This window comes from Rhinichthys klamathensis, unplaced genomic scaffold, assembly GCF_029890125.1.
Source record: "Rhinichthys klamathensis goyatoka isolate OS25496 unplaced genomic scaffold, OSU_Roscu_1.1 h1tg000123l_1, whole genome shotgun sequence".
NCBI classification, from domain to species: Eukaryota; Metazoa; Chordata; class Actinopteri; order Cypriniformes; family Leuciscidae; genus Rhinichthys; species Rhinichthys klamathensis.
In genome coordinates this window covers 7,199,166-7,217,407 of record NW_026606660.1, presented here as the reverse complement: position 1 = coordinate 7,217,407, position 18,242 = coordinate 7,199,166, and the positions used below count along the sequence as shown (strand labels likewise).

General features: G+C 37.5%; 1 protein-coding gene across 11 annotated transcripts in view; it reads left to right on the top strand.

The window, feature by feature from the left end:
• The window catches only part of stxbp5b (syntaxin binding protein 5b (tomosyn)), a 51,925-nt gene that overhangs the window by 18,005 nt on the left and 15,678 nt on the right, over window positions 1-18,242 (top strand). For 4 of the 11 annotated variants that reach the window (XM_056256017.1, XM_056256016.1, XM_056256024.1 and 1 more), the window contains exons 3-20: window positions 1,926-2,007; window positions 2,189-2,289; window positions 3,519-3,653; window positions 3,797-3,860; window positions 3,942-4,025; window positions 6,827-6,950; window positions 7,903-7,981; window positions 8,289-8,443; window positions 8,824-8,896; window positions 8,971-9,118; window positions 10,656-10,723; window positions 10,900-10,940; window positions 11,271-11,491; window positions 13,683-13,870; window positions 14,178-14,303; window positions 15,797-15,948; window positions 16,883-16,945; window positions 18,052-18,108. In XM_056256017.1, coding sequence (XP_056111992.1) covers window positions 1,926-2,007; window positions 2,189-2,289; window positions 3,519-3,653; window positions 3,797-3,860; window positions 3,942-4,025; window positions 6,827-6,950; window positions 7,903-7,981; window positions 8,289-8,443; window positions 8,824-8,896; window positions 8,971-9,118; window positions 10,656-10,723; window positions 10,900-10,940; window positions 11,271-11,491; window positions 13,683-13,870; window positions 14,178-14,303; window positions 15,797-15,948; window positions 16,883-16,945; window positions 18,052-18,108 — 1,961 coding nt within the window. Of the gene's footprint in view, window positions 1-1,925; window positions 2,008-2,188; window positions 2,290-3,518; window positions 3,654-3,796; window positions 3,861-3,941; window positions 4,026-6,826; window positions 6,951-7,902; window positions 7,982-8,288; window positions 8,444-8,823; window positions 8,897-8,970; window positions 9,119-10,655; window positions 10,724-10,899; window positions 10,941-11,270; window positions 11,492-13,682; window positions 13,871-14,177; window positions 14,304-15,796; window positions 15,949-16,882; window positions 16,946-18,051; window positions 18,109-18,191; window positions 18,240-18,242 lie in introns of all 11 variants that reach the window. The other 7 variants (XM_056256019.1, XM_056256026.1, XM_056256025.1 and 4 more) reach the window with 3 other exon arrangements.

Sequence of the window (18,242 nt, the reverse complement as noted above, 5' to 3'; positions counted from 1 at the left end):
TAAAAATTAAACTTTCATATATTTTAGATTCATTGCACACCAACTGAAATATTTCAGGTCTTTTATTGTTTTAATACTGATGATTTTGGCATACAGCTCATGAAAACCCCAAATTCCTGTCTCAAAAAATTAGCATATTTCATCCGACCAATAAAAGATGTGTTTTTAATACAAAAAAAAAAGTCAACCTTCAAATAATTATGTTCAGTTATGCACTCAATAGTCAATACTTGGTCGGGAATCCTTTTGCAGAAATGACTGCTTCAATGCGGCGTGGCATGGAGGCAATCAGCCTGTGGCACTGCTGAGGTGTTATGGAGGCCCAGGATGCTTCGATAGCGGCCTTAAGCTCATCCAGAGTGTTGGGTCTTGCGTCTCTCAACTTTCTCTTCACAATATCCCACAGATTCTCTATGGGGTTCAGGTCAGGAGAGCTGGCAGGCCAATTGAGCACAGTAATACCATGGTCAGTAAACCATTTACCAGTGGTTTTGGCACTGTGAGCAGGTGCCAGGTCGTGCTGAAAAATGAAATCTTCATCTCCATAAAGCTTTTCAGCAGATGGAAGCATGAAGTGCTCCAAAATCTCCTGATAGCTAGCTGCATTGACCCTGCCCTTGATAAAACACAGTGCACCAACACCAGCAGCTGACATGGCACCCCATACCATCACTGACTGTGGGTACTTGACACTGGACTTCAGGCATTTTGGCATTTCCTTCTCCCCAGTCTTCCTCCAGACTCTGGCACCTTGATTTCCGAATGACATGCAAAACTGAGCAACAGTCCAGTGCTGCTTCTCTGTAGCCCAGGTCAGGCGCTTCTGCCGCTGTTTCTGGTTCAAAAGGTCCGGTCACCTCTTCTCGTTGTGCAGCGTTTTTTGCCACACTTTTTCCTTCCCACAGACTTCCCACTGAGGTGCCTTGATACAGCACTCTGGGAACAGCCTATTTGTTCAGAAATTTCTTTCTGTCTTACCCTCTTGCTTGAGGGTGTCAATGATGGCCTTCTGGACAGCAGTCAGGTCGGCAGTCTTACCCATGATTGCGGTTTTGAGTAATGAAACAGGCTGGGAGTTTTTAAAAGCCTCAGGAATCTTTTGCAGGTGTTTAGAGTTAATTAGTTGATTCAGATGATTAGGTTAATAGCTGGTTTAGAGACCCTTTTCATGATATGCTAATTTTTTGAGACAGGAATTTTGGGTTTTCATGAGCTGTATGCCAAAATCATCAGTATTAAAACAATCAAAGGCCTGAAAAATTTCAGTTGGTGTGCAATGAATCTAAAATATATGAAAGTTTAATTTTTATCATTACATTATGGAAAATAATGAACTTTATCACAATATGCTAATTTTTTGAGAAGGACCTGTATATGATTGTATACGATGCATATATTTAGGTGCTGTGACTTTTTCCAGTTCAATTAAATAGTCCTACAGTACAATATGTAGTCTCTCTATTATAGTCCAACTCTGTATTATTTTCTTTTTTGAAACACAAAAAGGAGATTCATGGTAAGAAAGTTGGAGCTATTTTCTGTTCAAAGAAAAGTGATGGTTTTTACTGCAAAGCTTCAAGAATTAGCTCTCGAATATCTCTCAAATTTGACATGGATTAATCAGTGCTGTTTGCTGTAAACGCATGTAAGAATAATATAAATTTGCACCTGTTCTTCACACAAAGACATTGGTGGGAAAAATCACCAGCTAGTTTCATCGTATTGAATTCTGCCTAAAATCTCACCTCAATAGCAAAAAATGGAATTACATGAGGGTGAGTGAATGATGACAATGTTACTGTTTGAGTGAAATATCCCTTTAATTTTGCAATGCATTTATATGCAATAATGGTATTTTGGATTTAGCACATTTGACGGGTACTCTGAGGTGTTCAGTGGTGTATGTACCTTAACTGAGCCTGCAGATTCGGCCGAGCTGGAGTGGAGTGTTACTGCCAGCATGAGAGCGGATCGGCTGTCATCCAGCTGGAGTTTCTTGTCAATGAAGTGAGTTCTTCTGCCTAATGGGCATTTCATCTTTCTTACTTTCTCTCTTGGTTTTATCCCTCTTCCTGTCATTGTCTGTAGCTTTTTGGTTTAATATTTAGTCATTTAAAATGAATAATATGTTCAATATGTAGAGAATTACAGATTTAGAGCTCTCTTTTTGTGTGTGTTTGGTCCATAGGGGGCACTGGTTAGTGCTTTGGCAGATGACAGTATTCATTTGTGGAATCTGAGGCAAAAACTTCCTGCCATTCTCCATTCTCTTAAATTTAATCGGGAGAGGTAAGCATTCTGCATACAAGTAAACCATGCACCTTTACATTAATTAAATATATGTACTGCATGTTTCAGAGTGAAGTGTGGCAACGTGTTCTTTTACATGTGAGCAGTTCATTACCCACCGGTGTTTGCAGCGTCTCAGAGCAGCTCGGTTCACAGTAAATGCTGTTCCTCACAAACTCCATCTGTGCATCTGCTCTGCATTTGGTCGCTTTAATGTGCATTTGGGAACGCAACATACGCCAGTCATCTTTCCAAACTTGTATTGAAAAGCGCTTATCATCAAAAGAGAAGCTTTAAAAGAAAAGAAAACCTGCTGTTTTCCATAAAAATAAATGCTTGATGGTTTGACGTTTAAAAAAAGAAGGAATTATATGTTATTATTGTAAACATTATAGAGTTGTATTGTAAAATATTATTATTATATTATTATTATTTTTTACTGTAAAATATGACAAGTGGTATTAGTAGTATTTCTGATTTTGTTTATATTTAGTAATGTTTATATTTTTATAAAATAATAATAATTTTGTAGCCATATTCATATATAATCATACATTTTTTACCAAAAATGAGCATCCTTACAAACAAGCACAACAAAACTGGATTTTTTTTTTAAATCACTGTTTTTTTCCCCCTGAAAAGGTTTTTTCTCCAAATCGTGCTGTCTTAACTGTTACTATTGCTCATATTTGGGATTAAGGGTTTATTCAAAACATCCTAGCAACATGCTATCTCTAAAAACCTTATCAAGTGCATAGCAACACCCTAGTGACCACCCAAAATACTCTAGCATTGTGGCAGCAAGGTTTGCACAGGCAAACACCACTCACGTTTTCTTCAGAAAATGCAAAAGTTGGCCTTTACCTGGGCAAAGGGCCCAGTTGACTGCTAATCAGCAGACCAACCCAGAATAAAGGGGTGAAATGAATGTTTGTTCAGAGACAAGAGGGCAGGACAGTGTTCTCAAGTGTCCTTAAATGCATATAGACTTGATTGCTGTGCCATTCACAAGACACACAATGGCAGTAATGCACAGTCGTCCACAGTAATACCAGTTGATTTATCAAACGTGACTCATTCATTTTGCCAGGTTTCACTCTGCTGATATTGGCATTTCATCCTTAATGCGTCACGACACACAAATCAGTCAAATGTTCGCTATCGTATGAGATAATCGCAGTGAGTATTTCACTTTGATTAAGGTCAGTTCTCTCTTTGTCTTTTGGCAGGATCACGTTTTGCCATTTGCCGTTTCAGAGTAAATGGCTCTACGTGGGCACGGAGAGAGGGAACATTCACATCGTCAATGTGGAGTCCTTCACCCTCTCAGGCTATGTCATCATGTGGAACAAAGCCATTGAACTGTAAGGGTCTGACTCTCCATGTATAGACACCATAAACTGTTATTCTAATTAAATATCTTATGCTCAAATATTTACACACATGATCTTTGCATCCAGCCTTTCTATTTGTCAAAACACTATAAACTGTCACCTCTCTTCAACAGTTCCTCAAAGTCTCACCCTGGACCTGTAGTTCATATCAGCGATAACCCCATGGACGAAGGGAAAGTATGAAGATTAAATATATTTTCTGATTGCTCAGCTTTTAGTTTGCACCATTTCAGAAAAGTTGTGTTTCTTTTTTTGCAGCTTTTAATTGGTTTTGAGTGCGGTATAGTTGTGCTGTGGGACTTGAAATCGAAGAAGGCTGACTATCGGTACAACTATGACGAGGTGAGACATTGTTATTGTAGATTACAGTTGCCTCCGTGCATTCTGATTGAATTTCAGAGTTTGAGGTAATGTTTTTTTTTTAATATTAGGACAAACTTTTTACATAGGACAAAGCATTTTTTAAACAGTTACTTAGTCTTGTTCAGTTACATCCCTGAAAGGAACGAAGGAAGGTCTTCAAATTGGTACAGGCTCCAAGCACTCGACAGGTCTCCAGACTGCGACCACATGATTGCATTTTGCGACCTTTTTTCTTGCCGGTGTGTGACTTTTTTTGTACAGTCACGGAAAGACTGCACATTGTATATAAACAGTAAGCATTTGAGAGTAAAATGGCAAATGCTGACAGAAAACATGACAATTTGAGTGAAGAAGAGACCGTTTCATTCTTACCTTTATTAGTCCGAAGTATCCATTCAGTATAACCTCGATAGTATAGTCGGCAATACAAGGATGTGCAATGCTAGAGCTTTTATGTAAACAGGTTGCATGCTGTGTTCATCCAATCAATGACACTGACCCCGCAAATATGCAAATAAGAACTTTAACCCAGGGTTAGTGACTGTACAATGTGAAACATCAGCTTATGAATACCCAGGATTAATTGATAACCCCGGGTAAATTATGAGCAGTGTGAAACGTGAAGCAAGATAACCCAGGATTCAGTTTACTCCAGGTTTAGAATGACCCAAGGTTAAATATTTCAAGTGTGAATAGGCCATAAATGAGTTATAGAAGGCTTTTCAGTCCACAAATCACCAACATTCACCATGGATTTAATGCATTAACGCTAACCATAGTTAAATGTTTTTACATTATTCATTTCAACTAGGGATGGCCCGATACCATTTTTTTTCAAACCGATACGAGTACGAGTATTTACATTTGTGTACTTGCCGATACCGAGTACCGATACCGATATTTCTACCGCAAAAGTAATAGGCTCCCAGAAAAGAAGATGACTATTTTAGAACACAGGTAGGAAGACTGTTTTTATTTTCTTCTCTGCTTGTTTTAACAAGTCTAAAAATAAATAAAAATTAGTAAAATAATAAATGTATTAACACACAAACCACTGTTAATTTAACATAAAAGCAAGCAGGCTACTGCGTGCATGGTCTGGCATGACTGAATGCGCGCAAAGTGCGCTCCCTTAATAAATCCTAAAAGCTGACAGTTCATCGCGATCTCACACATCTCTGTTATTATCAATGAAGCTGACTGCACAATCAATCTTTCATAATATCCACACTTTGTTTGTTATAATTAGAGGATTTGCCAGCATACAGAATTCAGCACTGAACAAAAAAGTCCGTTTTGATCGGTGAGGGGAGTCTATCTTAAATGCTTCTGATTGGCCATTGCGTTCCAGAAATCAACACATATGTCTGTGATTGGCTACATCGCTCAACGCTGTAACCATGTTATGAATAGAAACTCTGTCCTGTAAATCGTTTCTATTTTGTTGTAGTTGTTCTTGTTGCTTTTCTGCAAGAGATGAATAAAAATCTTTTAGTTTTTATGTTTTATTCATAGATATTTCTAGTTTGCGGGAGTCCCGCGAATCGTTTCTCCCGTAACCCGCACACACAGAGTGAGTGCATTACCGCCCGTGCGCGCACTCGGCCATCAAATCTATGATGCGTCTTCAGATGTTTAATTAGATTGCTGGTGTTAAACGATGTACTTTCTTTCCCTCCTCTCGACACCTTAGCTGAACATAACTCACAGTCTGCCTTGCTGTTGTCATCATCCCTTATCTTGAAATGAGCCCAAACCGCCGACATTATACTTTCCTATGCCTCAGTTCACCTCGACAAAGCACTCGCAGCGGCCAGTTTCGTTTTGCAAAATGTACGTGGTATCGGTGCGTGGTATCGGCAAATTTTTATGAGTACGAGTACGAGTATATTAGGACAGTATCGGCCCGATCCCCGATGCCAGTATCGGTATCGGGCCATCCCTAATTTCAAACTTTTGTAAGTGTACAACCTTTTGCACTTTTTCAAGGACTTTTAAGAGCTTCACATTTTTGCACCATTTCAAAACTCTAAATATTATCCAAGTTAAATGTTCTTTTTAAAGTCATGACCAAAAAGAACATATACATATTATATATATATATATATATATATATATATATATATATATATATATATATATATATATATATATATATTTTTACATTTTTACATGTTACTGTTGTTAATAAAATAAAACATTTCTGCATCTCAACTCAAATGTGCATTTCCAAGAAATAATCATGTAATATTATTAGTTACTGCAACTTAATGCAAAACAATACAATTACATTTTTACATTAAATTAAAAATCATAATCACTAAAAGAAATTAGTGGCATCTGTGCTACTGTTCTCAAATGTCCGGAGTCCTGGTACTCAGATGTGACAGCAGTGATTGATCATGAAAACAATAACTGCAATAATTATTCACTTTAACACAATAAAGTACTTCAATTACAACTGTACACATTTTTAATTTTAGGATTAGTTGTGACATTATTTTTGGCGGTAATTTGTCATTCACATCATACAATTACATAAATGCTGTTTATGGTGAAATACGTTTGTCAAAGTGGAGTGCGGAGTGCTCAAATGAACAACTTTAATCTACAGGAAGTAAATTATTCCAGAAGAACAGAACAGAACTAAGATGTTTTTTTTTGTTGTTGTTATGTTTATTATTATTATCGACTCGTATTTGCTGTCACAACACATGAACCGTAGTTTGCCTGACCTGGTTTTCTTGTGGTTCATTACTCATCCTTTGTTTGGCCTGTAGGCGATCCACTCGGTGGCTTGGCATCATGAGGGGAAACAGTTTGTGTGCAGTCACTCAGATGGCACACTTACCACATGGAATGTACGCATTCCCGCCAAGCCTGCCCAGATCATTACACCGCATGGTAAGCTTCTGCCTAAACAAACTCCTATTCCAAGTTCCTCAGGTTCAGAGGTTCAGGGAGCACAGAATAAATATCAATATCAAATATCAGAGGTCAAGTGTGTCATTTGTGTGCCACTAGCAGCACAAATGAACTGGAAATGTTTGTTTTTGAACAGGTTTCTCAAACACATCAATGTTCTGTATTTACACTTTTTCAATAAACTCTGCTACAATAATATGTGAGCAGCATGTATGTAAAAGTTTGTAGTTTTGAGAAAATTACGTTTATGTGTGGTTTGTGGAGAAAAAATTAAGTCACTGAAATAAGGCCATAAAACAACACTACACAATCCAAATATACATAACAAAGGACAAAAAAGGCACATTATTGAGCACACTGATCTAAAGACAGAGACTTGAGCAGTCACACACCATTGGGCCATTTCGAAACAGTTCCTGTTATACCTGTCATTGCTTTTTAATTTACCATGTTCATGTAGAAGCTTGCTGTTGTTGGTACAAAATACAAAACTTATCTGTATGACCAAAATCGACTGAGTATTTTGAGTTTTTTTCGCACTGATAAGAAACAAAGCGACCCCAGGGGTTTAATAAATCCATAACCTTAATAGGGGCGGAGCAAAACAATCTTTTCACAAATGCATCATGATTTTGAAAAACGTCAGACTCAATCTGTCCACAGAAATGAATCATCAGAAATGTGTATTATTGTTAGTTTTAAAAAGATGAATAATTCGGTTCAAATAAGGGACATTTGGGATAAGCCACCTCAATGTGTCAAAGAGTTGTGTCTCTATACTGTTGCTTAAAGATTTACCAACAATCATTTTTTGGAATCAAATTGTTCCCATGATTAAAATACACAGATACTGGAGAAAAAAAAAAAAAAAAAAAAAAGTGAAGGTATATTCATATGCACACCTTGTTTAACATGCAATATTCTCTCGCAGGTAAACAGCCCAAGGATGGAAAGAAGCCGGAGCCTTGCAAACCCATCTTGAAAGTGGAGTACAAAACTACCAGGGCAGGGTAAGGCTCCGGGTTGCATTTAGGAAGCAAACAGAGCATGATGCATTGGTTTAAGACTTGTGCAGCGTTGCATTGCGAGAGACTGTCTGGCTTCTGTTTTATAGGGATGACATGATGATTTACAGAGGACTGACATAAAATATAAAGCTAATATGACAATTATTTTTGGATATGAAAGACAAGTTTTGCATTTAATCATTTTCTTCATTCCACTCCTTCTGAATGAAGCACTAATTTGTTTTTACTTCCTGCTTGGCTTTCCCTTTGCATCATGGAAAATTGAGATTTGTTCATTTGTTTTGTTAAGGGAACCATTCATGATACTGTGTGGAGGTTTGTCATATGATACAGTGGGTAGGCGAGCCTGTCTGACTGTGATGCATGGGAAAAGCACTGCAGTGCTGGAGATGGACTACTCCATAGTGGATTTCCTTACGCTGTGTGAAACCCCATATCCAAACGGCAAGTCACTGCCCCACCTATCGCTGGATTTTCCCATAACATTTCCTGTATATTCAGCAGTGCCTTTAAAAACAAGAGGCAAAAAAAAAAGTTTCTTTCGTTATCTTTAAATCTTGACAAATTTAGAACTATACAAAGTACTAAATGTTTGGCTGGGCGATATACTACTACTAATAATTTTTTTAATCTAATGAACTGTAATTTGGACCAAACAGTTGTTGCAAAGTAGATTCAACTTTTATGCAAGCACTAAAATGCAATAAAAATATAGTTATTAAATCATTTTCAATCAACAGTTTTTCACTAGGAAAAATAAATGGTATTTTGTAAAGATGTCTCATCTAAGTTTTAAAATAATTGTTCCTTCTGTATCTCCACAGATTTCCAGGAGCCTTATGCTGTTGTCGTCCTGCTGGAGAAGGATTTGGTTGTTATTGACCTTGCACAGATTGGGTGAGTAAATCCCAAACGGGAGAGAAACTCTAATCTTTTGCGCACAGTTGATTTCTAAACAGCTCTCTGTGCAGGTATCCGATCTTTGAGAATCCGTATCCTCTGTCCATCCACGAGTCTCCGGTGACCTGCTGCGAATATTATGCGGACTGTCCTGCTGAAATCATTCCTGCACTTTACTCAGTGGGCTCCAAACAAAAAAGACAGGGCTTCAGTAAGAAGGTAACGTTCTGCCCTCCGCTGAGGACCTATTATGCCCTTTTACAAAGTTTTGATTTCGGTTTGGGGTCTACTAGGATAGGTTTTCATTAGTGCTGTCAAACGATTAAAATATTTAATCGCGATTAATCGCATTAATGTCATAGTTAACTCGCGATTAATTGCAATTAATCGCACATTTTTATCTATTCTAAATGTCTCTTGATTTCTTTTTGTCCCATTATTTGTTTCTCATTTTAATGCTCTTATCAACATGGAAAAGTGGATCGGCTTGCTTTGTGCAAATGTTTTTTTATTGAAAACAACATGGGCATATACTGTGTTCAATTTCACACTAACATTCTCATTTGGAGCAAACAATCTCTCACACAACGTAACACTGTCCATCAATAAAAGGGTGAAAGAAATACTGACGAGGTCCTGATATTGACGAGGGGGCGGAGAATTCGCATCAGCTGTGTGTGTGTGTGCTTGGCCATCAAGTGGTATTTCAGACTCGACGTGCTGCGGTGATGATAGCTCAGTTCACAACGACAAAACACACAGATCACTTTGGTCTTGTCAATGGGACCATTTGGCAACTTTTTAAAAGTAAACTTTCCATTCAGAATCTTATTGGCATCCATTTCGGCGTCTCGCGCTTGTCATCCACTCAAAACGTAACGTTAGCCAACTATTTGGCCGCCTCGCAAGCCCAAACAAGTGTGTGCGGCGTGCCTGTTATTTTGTTTCCGGTCTAGCTAGATCCGCTTGTGCTTTGGGTCGACGTAGCAACAAAATGTCCTTGCGCAGCGCAAGCCATTGAAATGAATGGGTTTCATAGTGCAGCGCCGGGCATGTCCTGTTGCAAAAGCATGTGAAAAAAACTACAAAGTTTGCTAGGCCAAAAAGATCGTTAATCTCGCGATAAAAAAATTGACGCCGTTAAAATGGGTTTGCGTTAACGCCGTTAATAACGCGTTTAACTGACAGCCCTAGTTTTCATGCTTGTATGTTAAAAAAAACAACGTTTTTTACATATTTAACATTGTTGCAGGACCTCTCTTCCCAGTCTGTCAGAATCGCTCTGTTTAGTTCCGGTCTCTATGAAGCCCCTCCTTCTGAAAAGCACAATGTGCTCTGATTGGTCAGCTGATCCAGTGTGCTGTGATTGGTTAGCCGCCTTACAATAACCACGAGTTTCAACACACTACTGGTACTAACTAACTCAACCAGGCCCCGCCCCTTTATATTGCGTATGCCTTTGGCAGGAATTATTTAAATGAGAAATATTGTGATGTGTTCATTCCCGGAAGAAAACTCAAGACTACAATGGAGGCGTTTCAGGGAGTTCAGAAACAGTGCGCACTGATATAGAGAATAACTCCCTCTGGAGGGACTTTGTGCTTTGTAACTTTACAGAGCTTTTTCATGCTCAAACAGCAACATTACACACTAAAGAAAGTTAATAATGTACAAAAGCATAATAGGTCCTTTAAAAAAAAAAAGAAAAGAAAAAAGGATAGTCCTATATGACTGATACAAATCTGTGTTTATGCAGGAGTGGCCAGTAAGTGGAGGTAACTGGGGCCAGGGAACACTAAGTTTCTCAGAGATCATCATCACTGGGTAAGTGATCTCTCACACACATACATAAACTCTTTGCTGTACCGAAGCCTTTTCACGTTTAATAATTGGATTAGCGAGGGACACCTTTTATACTTGTTGGACGTGAAATGCTTTTTAATGCTTTGGCAGTATTTCAGGGCTGTTATTGGTTTCTTTCTTTCTTCCTGAAACACCAGGCATGCTGATGGATCTATCAAGTTTTGGGATGCCTCAGCATGTGAGTTTCTGTCTCAGAAAACAAACACTTACTTTTGATGTCACATGTAGATTCTATGGCAATGTTTTGAGTTGGAAAAATATAAATCAGATGCACACAGAATCTGCACAGGATATTTCTGCAGATGTCCAAAGAATAGATATTTTTACTAATAAGAGTAAAGCATTCTCAGCTACATTTAAGACATTTTTACTTGTCTACATCCATTCTGCAGACTTCTGCAGATGCTCCCCAAATTCAGAAAATGCAATTAATTTATTTAAAACAAAAATGATTAACAACAGCTAATAAAGATAATTGGTAACACATTTGCTCTGTTGTGTCTGTTAGTAATGCTGCAGGTTTTGTATAAGCTAAAAACAGCAAAGGTGTTTGAGAAGCCCCGTAGCAAAGAGGAGAAATCCAGCACTGACATTGTGGATGAAGATCCGTTCGCCATCCAGATCCTGTCTTGGTGTCCAGAGAGTCGTGTGCTCTGTGTGGCTGGAGTATCGGCTCATGTCATCGTCTACAGGTTCAGCAAACAGGAAGTCACCACTGAAGTGGTCCAGGTCTGACCCATTTTAATACAGGACGTTTATATGTGTATAAGATATGAACAAGATGTGTTTAAGGTAAATTTCAGATGATGTAACTGCTGGTCACCATTTGATTAATTTTTTACCACTTTTATTTCACGATTTCATTTTAAATGGTCTAACTATGTGACACATGATTAATATTAATATGATGTCCTAAAACACTGCATGGTGATTATAATGCAATTAGAAGAATGCTGTTGAAAGCCGTTTTAGACTGAGTTTAGTATGCACACTGCAGGATATTTCATTAAACATTAAGTTGTTTTGACACATGATTTCCAACAGTTAAACTACCATATGCTGCATCCACACAAATGAGTAAAGCGCTCACATATTTATGGTTATTAATCCTAAAAACCTTGCTTTTTTTAATGAGTAGGTTTCACACTGAAGGACTGAATAAATTAATGTTGAAGTAACTTAACATAAATATTACAAATGTAATTAACAGCGGGTAACACTCTCCTTCATCCTTTCATGCCTGGAAAATATTTTCCTGTCCTGATTAGCAGTGTTATATAATATTAAGACTCCCCAAGAGATTGCTCAAGCAATAAATGAATTTTGTGTAGATTTGTCTATATATATATAATTTTTTTAATTGATTTAAACATTTTAATAATGTATATAAATAAATTAAGCAAATATATAGTCATTTGGCAAAACAAGACAAGACAAAACAATCACCTCTAAAAAATACCCCAATGAGATAATGCTAATATATTTAGTATTTCTAGACATACACTATCAGTTCAAAAGTTTTGGATCAGTAAGATTTTAAATTTTTTTTTACTGCTCACCAAGGCTGCATTTATTCGATAAAAAACAGCAATTTAAAATAACTATTTTCTATTTTAATATATTTTAAAATGTAATTTATTCCTGTGATAAAAGCTGAATTATAAAAAAGGATAGTTCCAGTCCTTGATTTTGATTGGTTGGGTCGCGTTCGAAGCCGTTGTAAATTACTCAACAAACACACACCTGTGACCGCATTACATTAGTGTTACTGCGCAACTGTGTTTGTGATTCTTTGTTGCTGCATGTGTTGCTTGGCAACCTCTTTGGAAATACATTGCTTGGCGGAGAAATAAATGTGTTATAACATTATATTTTTTGTTGCTGGTGTTTATGAATAAAATATATTCATAAACACCATCATAACTCCAGTCTTCAGTGTCACATGATCCTTCAGAAATCATTGTAATATGCAGATTTGATGCTCAAAAAACATTCATTATTATTATCAATATTGAAAACAGTTGTGTACATTTTTTTCAGGATTCTTTGATGAATAGAAAGTTCAAAAGAACAGCATTTATTTGAAATACAATCTTTTGTAACATTATGAATGTCTTTACTGTAACTTTTGATCAATTTAAATCGTCCTTGAATCCCTTGACAAATAAAAGCATTGATTTCTTTTATTTATTTCCCCCAAAAAATAAAATACAAATTCTTACTGACCCCTTTTTTAATGTTACAAAAGCTTTCTGTTTCAGATAAATGCTGTTCTTTTGAACTTTCTATTCATCAAATAATCCTGAAATAAAAATGTAAAAAACTGTTTTCAACATTGATTTTAATGAGAAATGTTTCTTGAGCATCAAACCAGCATATTAGAATGATTTCTGAAGGATCATGTGACACTGAAGACTGTAATAATGCGGAAAATTCAGCTTTGATCACAGGAATAAATTACATTTTACTATACATTCACATAGAAAACAGCTGTTTTAAATTGCAATAATATTTCACAATATAAAAGTTTTTTGGGGGTATTTTTTATCAAATAAATGCAGCCTTGGTGAGCAGAAGAGACTTCTTTTAAAAACATAAAACATCGTACCGATCCAAAACTTTTGACTGGTAGTGTATACTTTATGTCCATATCATTCATTTTAATACATTTCTTTTGTTTATTTTGAGGACAGTCAGATTTGTGGAAAATACTAAAATATTACACAATTTGCATAGATAATTTTGTGTTAATGGACAAAATCTGTGTACTTTTCTGTCCAAATAAATGATAAAAAATAAAATAGAGGAGAAAAATTGATTGGAAATGGAAATCTGGATATCCATTTATAGACATGCGGATCTATGCATATGTTCATGTAAATCTGTGTGCAGAGTTAATGAAAGTTTTTCTGGTGTGCAGCTGCTGGAGGTGCGTATGCAGTGTGAACTGAATGAAGTGGAGTCTCCTGAGGGCGGAGGAGAGCAGGCGTCTGCCGTTTCCACCCCAGGAACATCATCCAGCCCTCAGACCAGCCTGCCTCAGTCCCACCCCTCCACCAGCAGCAACAACTCCTCCGACGGCCTGCGAGATAACGTGCCCTGTCTCAAGTATGTCAAAACATGTCAAAACAACGAAACCAAAACTTAAAGGGATAGTTCACCCAAAAATTTAAATTAGCCCATGATTTGCTCACCCTCAAGTCATCCTAGGTGTATATGACATTCTTCTTTCAGACGAATACAATCGGAGTTATCCCTTTAATATGGCCTTTCCAACTACATTTGCTTTGATGTGAATCAGATTTATTTATTTATTTTGCTCAAATGTCTGGCTGTGAGAAAGAGCCTTATGAATGACATGGTCTGTGTTTATATTAGCATATAGTTAATTGTGTCCTTTGTCCTATTTGGCCAGAGTCAGGAGTTCTCCTCTCAAACAGTCTCCGGGTTACCAGGTGGAGCTGCTCATTCAGCTGGTGTGGGTCAGCGGGGAGCCGCCACAACAGATCACCAGCCTGGCCGTCAACTCTGCGTATGGCCTGTAAGTCCACCAAACGACAACACCAACTCATTTCCTACACCTATGATGTGTTTACTGAGCAATTAAAAGTGCTTTCCTTCCACAACAACTGTTCATTTTCTTTCAGACAAGTTTTATGTGTCATGATCCATCAAATTTAAGCCTAGCAGGCATGTAAAGTACTTGAATAATTGTTCTTAATTATGATAATTAGTGGAATTTGAACTGTATTTGAACACTAGTGTATATTTAAAAGCAGAAATGTAACTCGCCACAAAAATGGCCATTCCCAAAAATGTTTCTTGAGCAGCAAATCAGCATATTAGAATGATTTCTGAAGGATAATGTGACACTAAAGACCATAGCTGTCAAAATTGAACATTGAAAATAAGGGAGATTTCCCGGAATCCATCCCCAAAATAAGGGATTTTTTTTTATACATGATTCTTACCCACAAACTTTTTTTTAAAAAGAAAGCACGAATCATTAACAGTCTAAAGCGTTTATAACTACATATGTGTGTGAGAGAGAAAGAGACAGTGTGTGTGTGTGTGTGTGTGTGAGAGAGAGAGAGAGAGAGAGAGAGAGAGAGAGAGAGAGAGAGAGAGAGAGAGAGAGAGAGAGAGAGAGAGAGAGAGAGAGAGAGAGAGAGAGAGAGAGAGAGAGAGAGAGAGAGAGAGAGAGAGAGAGAGAGAGAATAAGAGACAGTGTGTGAGAAAGACAGTGTGTGTGTGTGTGTGTGTGAGAGTGAGTGAGTGAGAGAGAGGTAGAGAGAGACAGTGTGTGTGTGTTAGGGGTGTAACGGTTATTATATAACCGTGAGACCGATGGTTATAGTTGAACACCGTCATTATAACTCTATAACCGCCAAAACCGTGTTATTAAAATATTTTTTTACAAACATTTTTTTATCATAGAGATCTGTTTAAATACCAATATCAGCTTACGAGGGAAACGGAGTTAGTGGTGTTTCGGGGGCTGAGTGCTGGAGATGATTCGGGAGAGGTCTGTGCTCCTTTACCGATCAGAGCGCGCGCTGACACGGAGTAAAGCCTTGTTTATACTCGACGCGTCCGCACGAGCGCGAAAGTGCGCGCGGCAAAAATGACGTTGGGTGCGCAAGACCGATAGGCTACTTTACTGGAGGTCTAGCAACCCAAGTGCAAGCCACACAGATAGTTGCGTGTTCTGAGTTTAAACACAATCAGGGCGTAAAAATACGGGATATTTTACGGGAAAATACTAAAACGGGAAGACAGCGGGAAAAGAGCTAAAATACGTGAGAAACCCGGAAAAAACGGGAGGGTTGACAGCTATGCGTAAAGACTGAAATGATGTAATGATGCTGAAAATTCAGCTTTGCCATTACAGGAATAATTCACAATTTTAAATACATTTTCGATTAAACATAATTATGCAGCCTTGGTGAGCAGATGAGACTTTCAAACACATAAACAAATCTTAATGATTCCAAACTTTTGACCCATAGTGAATATCTGTCATGTGTTTTACAGAGTTGCATTTGGCAATGGTAACGGACTTGCAGTGGTTGATTACCTTCAGAAAACACTTCTTCTGAACATGAGCACAGCCGAGTTGTACGGCTCAACAGATCCTCACCACAGACAGCCACGCTCACCCCGCAAAGCCAGACAGCCTTCGGCAGGTGAACAAAAATCTTCATACTAATAATCATAACCTCTGCATGTTGTCAGTCTATGTGTATCACTTTCTCTCTGATAAAGTAAAGCACATGCTCAGTATGAGCAGTGTCAGTGTAGGACTCATGATGCTCCTGCAGGTGGTCATCTCTGGTCGAGGAACCATCTGCTCCTGATCTTAGAAAGTCTTCCGATCCATATGCTCAAAAAACAGGAGCGCCGATGTTTGTTCTTTTCTCTCCCTTGTCTTTGCATGTTCTTTTAGTTGTTCACTCATCTGAGTTTCAGTCTTTGAAATACACAGATGCCAACAGACTGAATTTATGGCCCATGTGATATTTTACATTATTGTTAGCGATGATTTAATACAGAAAATCTGACCAATACCAATTATAAGTAGTGTTTGATAAAGCAATTTTTGATTATGTAACTGTAATTGCTATTGCTAGTGCTATTGCTCATACTTGGGGTTTGAAATGTACGAACTGGCATATTTTTTGACTTCACTCATTTATTGAAAATGATAAAGCAGAACAAATGTGTCCAAACTGTCCTGAATCCAGTCTCTGGAGTCTAGGAGTTCAAAGGCCTTTCAGCTGTTCATTTGATTTTGTGTCATTGTTTTGTCTCACCCTTTCAATATTCGTCTCTCTCTGTGGTTTCGTAAAGACACTCAGCATAAGAAGTCTTGCATGTCCGGCCTCTCTAACTTTTATTCTGAATCTGTGAAAAAGCTTCATTCTTCTTACCTCAGTAAGTCACATGGCACTCATCAAAGGTCTTGTCCTTCTCTTTATATCTGTCTGCATTCTTCTTTATGTCGTTGTTTAACACTATAGTATATTTTTGTACGTTTATTTATTAGTTTTAAGTGTTATGTGATGTTTCCTGTACGAAGTCCATCTGGCTGTTTGGTTTAGACGTGTTTGTTTTCAACAGGTTTTTGTGATGGTAATGATGCATCAGCCACCCCAGAGGAGAGATGTAAATCACCAACTTCAGGTAAAGATGCCCTCATTATATGACAGGATTTACTGGTAAAACATGAAGAGCATGAATTAATGCTAGTTTTATAATGAGTTGATTGACAGACCTTTAAAGGAACAGTTCACTCAAAAAAGTAAGCTTTTGTCATGATTTACTCGCCCTTGTGTTGTTCCAAACACATGTTTCTTTCTTTCGTGAAAAATAAAAAGAGACCTTAGGCAGAAAGTGTTTCTTTTTGATAAATCACCATCCACTTTCATTTAATACTGCCAAGCTCCTAAAAACATGTTCTTTTTGTCAAAATCCTTTATCCCTGAAGCATGTTTTATTATATATATATTGTGTTGGTTTTAACCCTGTCAGAAAACTTTAACACTGGAAGAATTTTTTTTTTAGCAAAAACTGATTTAAAAAACCTGATATTAGATCTTCTATACATTTTTCTCACCAAGAAAATGGCCACAGAAGCTGGCATGACATACAACAACAAACAAACAAATCAAAACAAAGCTCCAAAAATTTAAAAATACAAAGATTTGTCTATATTTCAAGTCGTTTGACACTATACAATATCTGAGATTAATAGTCCAAAATTTTAGACCATAAGTCATTATTCGTTTTCTTATTACGTAAGATTTACTACCACTGAATTTGAAAAGTGCAGCTTGCATCTATAGGATCAGATCAACATGAGGGTGAGTTTATGAAAGACAAAATGTTTGTGTGGGCTGTGCCTTTTAAAAGTGAAATATGTAATTTCCCCAAAAGTCCACTGCCAGCATGGCTCGGACCAGCTGGTAGTCCCGCCAAGCTCATGCTTATCCTCTGGAAGTTCCTTTTGGTGAGGCAGAAATTACACACTGCAACTTAAAGACAGACATATTGACAAACACTGCAATGCCAGAGCATTGGATGTGAAGCTCCATTATAGTTGAAAAGTCTTTAGCACAGCGAAAAATTAAAACAATTCTGCAAGCGTCGTCAGAATTCAAGTCAGGTGTGCTGACCAAGGAAATTTCATTTACAAGGAATTCGACTTTGATATGCAGATAGTTGCCAAAAGTTACATAAGACCCCATTGGCTGTATCACATTATTATGCAGACTGTGTTGTTGCTATAGGCTCCGGTTCACCATGCAATTCTGATGAAGACAGCAAACACAAGTTCATTGACAAGGGTACAGTACATTTACACACCCATTTTGTGTCTTAGAAAAGCCTTTATTTTCTTTGATTTGATTCTTTTCAACACATTTTCCAGTGATGTTCAAAAGCAAGCGGATATCCAAGACTGTTGCCAATGACTTTGGTA